The sequence below is a fragment of the Lynx canadensis genome, chromosome C2 (assembly GCF_007474595.2).
Source record: "Lynx canadensis isolate LIC74 chromosome C2, mLynCan4.pri.v2, whole genome shotgun sequence".
NCBI lineage: Eukaryota > Metazoa > Chordata > Mammalia > Carnivora > Felidae > Lynx > Lynx canadensis.
The window spans coordinates 93085549-93097687 of NC_044311.2; the positions used below are offsets into that span (position 1 = coordinate 93085549).

Consider the following 12139-nt stretch of genomic DNA (forward strand, 5'->3'; position numbering starts at 1 on the left):
TATAACTCTTGTCTTCATAGACCTCACCATCTAATAAGGGGTTGGTTAGCATATATGTCACCAAAATGGCAACTACAGTCCTTTGTAATTTTATGACTTCCACTTTTTTCACTTTTTCTGGGGAAGTTGAGTATATTATATTGTATTATTACATCAGTCCTTTCTTCAGTCTTATACTACGGGTTGCTTTGTAGTTGACAGTGGTTAAAATACAAGTTAAGAAGTTTTTGAGTACCTTTCCTTTCTGATGAGCATCATTTATAACTAAGTCGGTTTTAAAATCCAAGTCTGAAACAGATGCTGGGAAAATCATCATTGTGAACTTGAATTTTTTTTTTTTAATTAGAAAGACATGTTTAAGGATATGGTGTGAGTACACAAGAAAGCTGAGGGCGTTTTTGTGAATTATAAAATTGTTATTCTATTATTTGTTTTAAACAGGTTTAATAACACAGAGGAAAGAACATTGGACTGGAGTTAGATTTGATAACATTGTAACTGTTCAAACTGTTCATTGGGCTTCAGTTACCACTTCTGTAAAAATGAGGATAAATGAGCATCTCACAGAGTGATTGCAAGAATTAAATAAACAAAAGGGTGAAACCTCTTGGTTTGACAGTACCTATTAAATAAATCTTGAATTTAAAAATGTGTTGAATACCTCCTGAGTTTCTAAGTTTGTCATTCTAGTTTTTACTTAGTGATCAAGCTATTTAATGGTTACATTTTCCACTTTTATTTAATAGAATAAAAATATAACAAAATATGGAAATCATTATTAAAGAAGTGTACTTAGCCCAAGCCAGTATAGAATATTTAGTAATTGATTTGGATTAATTGCTTAACCTCTGTGCCTCAGTTATTTTATATGTAAAATACAAATAGCAGTACCTATTTAGATAAAGGTTAAATGAAAACACAGGCAAAGCATTTAGAATAGTGCCTGGCACATGATAAGTTATTTTTCTTGTTATTGCTGTCTTAATAGACATCTAGATTTTTTTTTTTAATAAATCTAGAGAAGGCCTCTCCATTTTTTTTTTATAAATAAACTTTTACAGAGTCAAAAAAACAAAAGATGAAATTGCATATTTCATTCTTTATCTTTTCAAAAGATAAAGTGAGGTGAATGAATATAATGAGTAGATCTTTCAGATCAATGAATATAGTAAAAAGACCCCTCAACCTCATTTAAGCTCTAAGCATTTTTGACAAGAAAATCTTTTTTCCCACTGATTATTGCTGACCTAGACATTAGTGCCCTGACACAGAGTTTGTAAGTTCTCTCCTTTAGTAAATGAATGCCTATGAACTCAGTTTCTTCTTGGAGCTCATTTTCTTAATGGTAGTAAATAAACTTTTAGGGGTGCCTGGGTGGCTCAGTTGGTTTAGTGTCCGACTTTGGCTCAGGTCATGATCTGCCAGTTCATGGGTTTGGGCCCCACATCGGGCTCTGTGCTGACAGCTCAGAGCCTGGAGCCTGCTTCAGATTCTGTTTCTCCTTTTCTCTGCCCCTCCCCTGCTTGCATTCATATTCTCTCCCTCCCTCTCTCTCTTTCTCTCTCTCTCTCTGTCAAAAAATGAATATATAAACATTAAAATTTTTTTTTTAAATAAACCTTTAGAATCCTGAGAGTAAGCTTTAGGACTTGAAGATGGATTCTGTGAACAATAATACTGTGGTAGAATTAGGAAGCTTTTAAAGAGTTATATGGATACCTAAGTTCCTTAATTCTAACTTTGGGGACAAAATGCAGACCTTACCTATACATTTTGCAGCATGCTTCATTAAAAAAATTTTTAATTTTTATTTATTTTTGAAAGAGAATATGAGTGGGAAAGGGGCAGAGAGGGAGGCACAGAATCTAAAAAGTAGGCTCCAGGCTCTGAGCTGTCAGCCCAGAGCTTGATGTGAGGCTCAAACTCATGAACCACAAGATCATGACCTGAGCTGAAGTTGGACCCTAAACCGACTGACCCCCTAGGCGCCCCAACAACATGCTTCATTTTAAAGATGGCTTAAACTTTTCCAGCTTTAGTTCAGTATTAACATTAATGATGTACTGAAAGTCAGTTGTAGTTTTCATCAATGCCTTTGAAGGAAAGTAGGTCTCATGTTAACTTCAAGAAACTGAGTCATACCAGTAGCCTCCTTAGGTGATGCCTTATATCAGTGCTTTATCTGACCTTTGACTGTCTTTGTTGATGTTGTTGTTTTAACCAAGATACTGGTGTCCTTGATTTGAATCATTTCAAAAATTCTTTCCATGATGTAGAGGTAACTTTGAGGTAGAGGTCAGAAGGTAAGTAGTCAGAAAAATTTAAACACCAGCCTTGGGATAAACAGAAGTTTAAGAACTCATTTTCTTCATGAAGTACCTCTTTTCCCCAGCCAAGAGTCTGAGTCTTTTGTCCATGCAGACTCAGTTCCTCAGTGTATTTTTTTGTAATAGAATTGAAATAAATATTCTTTAATTTGATGTCAGTAGTCAGCTAGGATCTGTTCTAAATGGTATTTTTTTTTCTAATTTTATTTTTGAGAGAGGGAGAGAGTGTGAGTGGGGGAGGGGCAGAGAGAGAGGGAAACACCAAATCCAAAGAGGCTCTAGGCTTCGAGCTGTCAGCATAGAGCCCAGCGAGGGACTTGAACCTACAAACCATGAGATCATGACCTGAGCCAAAGTCAGACACTTAACTAACTGAGCCACCCAGGCATCCCATTAAATGGCATTTTAAAGTCTACTTATTTCTGAAGGATATTACAGGAAGAGTGCTATGCTGTTATAACGGAGTTACTGATGTCTTGATAGGACATCAACTATAAATTTTCTCAGTTGACATGTGAGTTTTCTCAGGCCCCTGTATCAATAACCTGTATGGCTGACATCTCAGAAAAATGTTATTCTGAAGATGAAATTGTACATACTTGTAAAGAATGATGGACTTAAAAAAAACAGAAGACTTGGCTTCTGGTCTAATCATTGTTGTCATCATTGATTTGGGATACCTCTCTGGCTTTTCTGTTTTGTTTGTTTTTTGTTTTTTTTTAAAGAAGCCCATCTTAGCGGGCTTAACGCAAGATGTCAATAAAATAAAAAATTATAAAGCACATTGTAGCATTTCCTTTTTTAAATTATTAAAGGCTAGTGCAAATATGGCATGGTTAATGCAACTGCAGTTAGCTAATATAGAAATGACATGAAACTCTTAAAAGATTGAATGCTGTTCTCTTTTGAAAATCTGTTGCTTTATTTATTTACTGCTTAAGGATTCTGATTTGTTTGGGGCAGAAAGTCTTCAATTAATTTTTACTGTTTATTCCAGTTGTATATGTATCAGCTGTTCCGAAGTTTAGCCTATATCCATTCCTTTGGAATATGCCATCGGGATATTAAACCACAGAACCTCTTGTTGGATCCTGATACAGCTGTCTTAAAACTCTGTGACTTTGGAAGGTAAGCTAGCTCTCTTTTCTTCTTTCTTTCACTCCTCCCCTCCTTCACCCTCCCGCCCTATATGCTCTTTTAAAAATATATGCCTTTTACAGTGTCAGTCTAAAAATACCATAGTCCTTATTCAGGGAGTATAAACTAGTACAGGTTCTTGTGAGAATAGCTTTGGTAAATTCTGTTATAATTATAAATGTGTATAGTCTTTCATCCAGCAATTTAATTCCTAGGAATTATTCCCTTAGAAATACTTTAAAATAGTGTATACACAGGGATTTTTATTATAGCATTGTTTATAAATGTCAGTAGGAAAATGACCAGATAAATTCAAGTATATACACATAAAATGTAATACATACAACTGTAAAAGATAATGAGGTAGCTGTCTGAATTTAAAAGGAATGATGTCTAAGAAATATTAAATTGAAAAGGCAAGGTCAAGACTATATACAGTATGTTCCTTTTTGTGTTTTAAAAACACACATAGTATAGCCACGTGTATACAGATATATGATTATTTCTGGAATGATACATAATAAAACCACAACATTGGTTGCCCCTTAAGAAGGGAAACTGGGAGTATAGTATAGTTGCTTTTTCATTGATGGTACTTCTGTATCGTTTGAATTTTTTATTGTGTTTATATTCCTTTCTCAATAATAATAAATTTTTAAAAATATTATCATTCATTACTGCATTTTTTTCCACTTCAGTGTTAACCTTAGTAGCAGCGGTTTCTTCCTTTTCCTCTTTAAATGAGTCTCTTATTCTCCTTTTCTGCAAATTCTAGTGCACTTTGTTTTCTTAAACTAATTCCTTGGTAATAATATATTGTGTAATAAAACTTCATCCTTTTTATTTTCATAGTGTTCCACATCTTGTACCTCTTTGATCTACCTCTCAACATGAAACCAAGCTTACATATTCATATAACTTAGTTAACCTTCTTCCCCCTCGATTAGTTTCTCTCCTCTCAATCCCTAAGACATTGCAACATAACTTGAATTCTCTCCAATTTTTTTCATCCTCACAAATTCTTACTTTTCAGCTTTTCATAGATAGTGACCTACACCTCCTAATATCTCTGTTCCCACCTCTTTGTAATAGTTTTGTATTAACTTACAGTTTAAATTTTAGGTTTAATATAAGATATATTTTCCACAGGCTGTCTCTTAAGAGTGTCTTTAAAAAACAAGCACATCTGCTCTGTCAGGAATTCATTCTTAGTCTCACAAGGGTGTGCTCCTTCATACCATCCCCCTTTTACAGTTCACTGATTTCAGACACCTATTGTGGGATTCAGCTCATTTTGCAGGCTAGAACTCTTCCCTAAACTATCAGAAAGGCTGAAGGATATTAAATCAAAACTGTTATCTGATGATGGAAACAAAGCACTACTGCTTAATATCTATCTGTAGGACAAACTGAAGATCAGTTGAGTATTACTGTCACAGGGTGTCTTCTGCACTGACAGTGACTGATTAGTATGAACTGTGAAGAGACTGTGAGACATCAAGCTCAGTGAAGCTTCTGTTCTCGCTATACTGTCAGAACACTGTTGCTATGGACCTTTTTATTGGGATATAGAAGTTGTTTTGTTCTAATCTATTTGGAATAGGGATTTCACTTGTATGGTAATAGGTCATTTTTAATAGCTCTGATAAGTAACGAAACTGCCTGTTATGTTTTTATTAGTTGGTTTGGGCAACTAGAGTTTTCCATACACTTTGGATTCTTAGTGCCAGGTTGATGGTGACTTGAACAAAGCAGTATTACTCTCTTTCAGTAATTCTTTACTGGATGAAATAAGGCCTGGAAATAGGTTGAAGAGTTGGACTTTCTCAGAACTATTTGTAGTCACTGCATTGGATCCTCTTATCCTTCAAAGGGCAGGACGTAACAAACAGCCTCACCTGAAGGAGAGAGGTAGCTTCATCAAGTATTGAGGAAACCTACAGGGTTTCCGATATTACCTTCTTATAGTGAATTTTCTGACTATATAATAGGTATCTATCTTGTTAATAAAAAGAATCCTTTTTTTTTTAAATTTAGAAAAGTTTTATCAGTTGAGCTGAAAAGGTGTCTTAATTTTCACGCAGCCTAAAAACAAGGATTGATACTATTAATTTATGAAATTGTTGCTCTGTGTCAGTACTGGGGGAGAATATTAAAAAATATACTGCCTCCCACCTTCAAAAGTTGTAATGAAGAAAGAACAGGTTAAGGTAAGAGTTACCATTGACCAGAAATAAATGGAAGAAAAGAAAATCCAAACTTTGAAACCTTTATGACTATTTTCATTTGTCTCTTCTCTGTTTTCCTACACCATTACCTCAAAGTTTTCCCTTTCTTTGTTACTTACATTCTTAGTATTTTGATTTTGTTGTGTTTGTATTTATTGCCTCTATCTTTGCTGTCATCATATGCCAAAGTAGTCAGCTTCTACAGGTGTTTATTTCAGTGTATCTTCAAATGATCTTGAGAGACATCTCAAAAGAAACTAATTTTAATTTACTTTAATATTTAAAATACATGCCACAAAGTATTTTGGGAGGAAAGTTGGAGTAGAGAACATGTAACTAAACTTCAGACAGCAGAGTTAGAATTCAGAGACCGTGAATCATCTGTGTCCAAAAGTGGAGGGCCTGTATTCTTTATTGGGTAATGTATGTTTAGATAATTAATAAAGGGACCTACATAGTGGAAAAAGAAAGTAGATTGGGGTCTGTAAGCCTTGGGATAGTCACTCCGAGGCAGAAGCCAAAGTAAAAGAGAGTGATCAATTTCTGTTAAAAATATATTAGAGAAGTATTCATTCTTATAATCCATTATTATGCTTTTAGTGGGTGGAGGTACTTCTTTTTCTGCCCTTCCTTTGTATTTTAGAGGTAGTATTCAAGGAAAAGAGGATCACAAGAAATTCAGCATTTATCCTTTTATGACTTTGTCTCTTTTTCCTTAGGTAACAGTTGACAAATACATTCTTTAAAAGCTACTGTTATTTTTCTTTTTTAAATACTGTTATGTTAAAACTTTGTTTCTTTTGTCAGATAGTTAACGTTTTATATTTTCCTTTTTGTATTTTGTGTGAATAGATTGTGTGAATCTTAGATAAATGGTCAGTGTTGTGAATGATAGCATTTAGCTTCTCTTAAGGTTTAGACTTAGTTTAAAGAATTTCTGCTTTTTATTTTTTTTTCATTAGTGCAAAGCAGCTGGTCCGAGGAGAACCCAATGTTTCGTATATCTGTTCTCGGTACTATAGGGCACCAGAGTTGATCTTTGGAGCCACTGATTATACCTCTAGTATAGGTAAGTACTGACTATGAATATAATGGCTTGTAATTGTTACTTGTATCTTGTTTTTAGTAATTTAGTATTACTAATCTATACTTTAACTTAAATATAAAAATAAGAATGACCTAAAGTCTGTTTCTTCTTAAAGACAGATGTACAAAAATGTGTAAAATATTTTAAATTTCAACTTTTAGAATTTAAGATACCTTTACTATTTTATTTTACAGTTTCTATGATTTTTAGAAAAATAAAGCTATTCTTTATGAGTGTGTGGTTCCATTATGATTACATTTGTTTTTAACCTAAAATTTCAAATCATTCCTAAGTATATCTTTTCTTTTTAAAAATTGCAATCCCCCTGAAATACTAACTTCTGAGCTTGATCACTGGTGGAGAATTTACATCCATTATGTTTATGGTGAAAATGATAGGATGGCCATATTGTTGACATTCCTACTAGGCTGTCCCAGTGGGTTATTTAATTTTAAGTCAGGTCACAAAAAATAATTTTGACTTTTTCATTAGTTTGGCTAATGATTCTGATTCTGATTCTGTAGAAGTCTTCACAAAATATCTTTAGTGATAGCACAAATTGAATAGGGACAGTTTGCTTCAGTCTTCAGTGACCTCTTCTACCCCATTTTAGCCCACTAATAGAGAACATAGAGTACCATCAGCTGGACATGAATAGTGAAGCTAAGAAAGGAGAGCAACTTTAGGCTAGGTGTGTAGGTAGAGGTCAAAATTATTTTATTGTTGTATACTATTTCTGAAGAGAATTCCTTAGTCCAAAAACAGAAACAAGAGCATGCAGATTCCAAACAAACCAATCAAAAAAACCAACCATGGTTACAGAAAACTAAGAAAAACCACAATGTGAACAGTTTTTGTCTTTTAATTCAAGTGGAGGGGCGCCTGAGTGGCTCATTTGGTTGAGCATCAAACTCTTGATTTCAGCTCAGGTCATGATCCCAGGGTCATTGGATAGAGCCCTGCTTCAGGCTCCACGTTGAGCATGGAGCCTGCTTTAGATCCCCCCGCTCCCTCCCCTCCCTCTCCCCTTTGCCCCCCATCCCCCTTCCTCTCCCTCTGTACCTCTCCCCTGCTTACATGTACACTCTCTCTAAAATTTAAAAAAAAAAAAGTTTTTTAAGTAGTAATAATAAAAAAATAATACAAGTGGAAATTCTCTGTTGAGCACAGACCTCTGGACAGAAACACATTACCATTTAAAAAAAATGTTTTTTGATGTTTATTTATTTTTGACAGAGAGAGAGAGAGAGAGAGAGAGACAAAGCATGAGCGGGGGAGGGGCAGAGAGAGAGGGAGACCCAAAATCTGAAGCAAGCTCCAGGCTCTGTGTTGTCAGCATAGAGCCCGACACGGGGCTCGAACTCACAGACCACGAGATCATGACCTGAGCCAAAGTCGGACGCTCAACCAACTGAGCCACCCAGGCACCCCCACATTACCATTTTTATTTTGCCAAAGGACAAAATGCCAAAGAGCAATTTGATTTGTGCCAAGGGGCCCACAGGTTTTACCCACCAATTCTTATGGAAAATAGCTTTGCCCTTTAGGAGCTCTGAAAAGGGTCTAGGAAGCCCAGGGCCCTTCAGACCATACTTTAAGACTTGTTGCACTGGAGGATAGAGAATACAATGGGTGTGTGTGTGTGTGTGTGTGTGTGTGTGTGTGTGTGTGTAGTGCTGAAAGTTTCATCATGGCTGTGTATGTTAAGGGACAAATGAGAAATAGCAAAAAGGGTATTTTGATTGGAGTAGAACTAGATTTGAGTTCCAGGTTTGTTATGACTTAGTTAAGCTATGAAGTGGAGATTGCTAACAGTTCTGCCTACCTTTCTGAGTGGCTGTGGTGATTAAATACAATGTTAGTGAAAGTACTGTAGAAATGTAAGATGGTATTCACTTGTGGTATTTGTTAACTAGATTCTCCATGAGAGCAAATTTAAGTCTAAGCCCTTTATCTTTGGAAATATCATTGGATTTTCCAGCTGCTTTATATTTTATTCAAATATATGATACTGATCATCTTCATACCAGATATTGGGATGAGTTGTGCCAGGGTCACTGAAAGTAAATGTAGTTTGCTTCTTTTTAGAAAGTCATGACCGTATCATCTGACTCAGTAAGGCATGTTTATTATGAACTTGTGACCTGCTTAAGAGTGCCTAGCACTCTTCTATAAAGGTCCGTGTGCCTAGCAGTTCTTTGAAATTGTCTCACAAAAGAGGAGCCTTTTAGTCCATTTTCTCTCTTAGGAACCACTTCTCTGGATGTTATGAGTACCTGCTTTTCAGTAACCTCCTTTGTATGGCTAAAGCCAGAATCTGACTTTCTAGGCTTAGGGCTCACCTCAGCTGAGGTCTTTTGAACCATAATAAACCTAGATTTGACCCCCTCCCCTTTTTTTAAGTTTATTTATTCTGTGAGAGAGAGAGAGAGAGAGAGAGCATGAGCTGGGGAGGGGCAGAGAGAGAGGATCCCACACAGGCTCCGCTGACACAGGGCTTGAACTCATGAACCGTGAGATCATGACTTGAGCCAAAATCAAGAAACAGGTACTTAACTGACTGAGCCAGCCAGGAGCCCTGACCTCCCTTTTTAGACTTGGATATTTCCTCTCATGACTCTGGGAGATTTGTAGACAGACAAAAACAAAAATACTTAATAGTGTACTAATGCAGGTACATTTTAGGAATATTTTTAACAGTGTTATTTGAAATGAAAGAGTAGCTGTTTCTAGTTAGAGTATTGTCATATTTAGATATAACCAGAACTAAGGCTGATGGCTCTGGTTATATTGTCTTGCTGAGAAATGGCAGAGAATAAATGGCTTCTTTAGGACCAGGAATTGAGTTTACAGGCCCTTGAAGAGACAAGTAGCTATTCTTCGATAGTGAGGCAGTTATTCAAGACAGTAATGTCTAGGGGCGCCTGGGTGGCTCAGTCTGTTAAGCACCCGACTTCGACTCAGGTCATGATCCTGCGGTTCCATGACTTTGAACCCCACATTGGTCTCTCTGCTATCAATGTGGAGCCCTCTTCAGATTCTCTGTCTCCCTCTCTCTGTCCCTCCTCCACCCTCGCATGCATGCATGCTCTCTCTTTCAAAAATAAATAAACATTAAAAAAAAAAAAAAAAGACAGTACCTTGATTGGGAATTGAAATTGGATTCCAGGCCTACCTCTGCTACTCAGTAACTTTACCTTGGACAAGTCACTGAACTTTATTGTGCCTTAATTTCCTTTTCTGTGGATTAAGTATGTTAAACTAGGTAGTCTTGAACACTTTAACCAGGAATTAGAGGTAAGTATGAAGAGGAATGCTATTTTGGCTGAAACCCCAAATAACCAGATAAGTCAGTGGGCCAAAACACTTATTTTTCGTGCCTTCTGTTAATTCTGTTTTATTCTATTTGGAGAATATTATTCATTTGTCCCACGAACTATGAACAGAATAGATTTTGGTATCTCTCAGAAAGTGAATGATAGACCACTGGTGTAGTTGCTACCTAAATCTGTGGCAACCACTAAGCAATAGTATCCCTTAATGGTTTACTCCTTGTCTCCCATATTTGTACCTAAGTCCTGCCTAAGAAAGTATTTCCCATGGTTTTTAATGAACATTTAATTATTCTTCTGCAATTTTTCCAGCCTTGTCTTCTGAGATGAATTATTCTCTATAGAGGAAAGAAATGAGTGCATATTACCTTCCATCTAGTTACCTAGGTAAAGGTATATTTTTAAACCTAGATCAAGATAAAGCATTTATGTTCATGAAGATATACATCTTTTCCACTTCATTTTAAGAGTTAGTATTACTTGACTTTGAGTGAAGTACAGTTTTGTTAGCAGGTTTTGATATTTTCTTCATTTAGCAACTATCTAATATATCAAGGAGGGCTCTTTCGGTGTTTGCAAAATAGGTGTCTTGGTTATCATTGCTTAGAACTGGACAAAATCAACTTGAATTTCTTAAATAAAATTGTTGAATCCTTATTTTCCTAGGTCAGTAAAAAGTTAGTCACTGGAGCAGGGATTTCTAATCCCTTTTGATAGTGCATCTAACCACATCAGACCTTTTGAATTATTCGTTGTTCCAATGTCATTGACCATTTTTCTTTCCTGCTAGTAGATGAGAAAGCCCAGCAATGATTTACGTTCATCTCCTAAAGCATTTGATTGTTGGTTCAGACAAAACCCAGGAGTCTCAGTATTCCAGAAACTGAAAATTAGCTTTTTCTTGAAGGAAGTCTTAATGGTAGGCATAAATAGAGTAACCATGTAATTTCTTATTTGGTAATACTTTTAAGATAGAAAAGGAATGCTATTAGTAATTATCCCAGGACAGTAAATCTAAACCAGGACTATCTTGGGTAAGCCAGTATTGTGTACTTTAAATTATTTTTTGTTAATTAAATTTAGTTATAAATTATTAAAACTTATTTTAAAAGTTTGCTCTCAGGATTGAGGTAAAAGTGAATTATTTTGTCTTGTTTTTTTTTTTTTCTTAAAGTATTTTAATTTTACAACAAAATAACTAGCTGGCAGGCTCAGATCTCACATTCCCATCCAAATTTGGACTCTTCCCTCCTTCATTTCTTTTCTCTCCTCAATTGTAGTTTACATATTTCATTTTCTCGGTACTCATTCTGCTTGGTTTCTGACTCTGCTTGCTTTCATATACCTTGATATTCATTCTCACATCTCTTGTTTTCCTTTGTGCTTGTCCTTTGCTATCATGAAGCTCTTCTTTACCCTAACGTCCTTTCACCTGGTACTTTTTTCTTTTTTTTAACATGAAAAATTCATATATTGAAAAACTAAGTACAGAAAACTTCTAGTTGGCTAAAATAAGCAATACACAGTTAAATAAACCATCCTCATACCAGATACTATATATAGTCCGCTTCTTACCCAAATTACCACCTGGATATACCATAATAATAACAAAACTTACATATTGAAAATTAATGATTATATCTCTAATCTTAACCTTGACCTCTTCAAGGATTTCCCTTTTTTTTTGTCCTTTTTTAAAGCTTTTACTTAAATTCCAGTTAACATACAGTGCAATATTAGTTCCAGGTGTACAGTATAATGATTCAGCACTTCTATACAACATCCAGTGCTCATCACAGCAAGTGCATTCCTTAATCCCCATCATCTACTTAACCCATCCCCCTACCGACTTCCCCTCTGATAACCATCACTTTCTTCTCTATAGTTAAGATTCTGCTTCTTGGCTTGCCTCTGTCTATATTTTTTTTCTCTTTGCTCATTTCTTTCTTAAATTACACATATGAAATCATATGGTATTTCTCATTCGTCAGACTTCGCTTAGCATAACACTCTAGTTCCATCCATGTT

The 12139-nt window shown here is 35.5% G+C and overlaps 1 protein-coding gene across 3 annotated transcripts in view; it reads left to right on the top strand.

Annotated features, from left to right (window-relative positions):
* The window catches only part of GSK3B (glycogen synthase kinase 3 beta), a 196671-nt gene that overhangs the window by 114767 nt on the left and 69765 nt on the right, over positions 1–12139 (top strand). For all 3 annotated transcript variants that reach the window (XM_030330443.1, XM_030330441.1, XM_030330442.1), the window contains exons 5-6: positions 3325–3455; positions 6655–6761. In XM_030330443.1, the coding sequence (XP_030186303.1) occupies positions 3325–3455; positions 6655–6761 (238 nt within the window). The remainder of the gene's footprint in view (positions 1–3324; positions 3456–6654; positions 6762–12139) is intronic.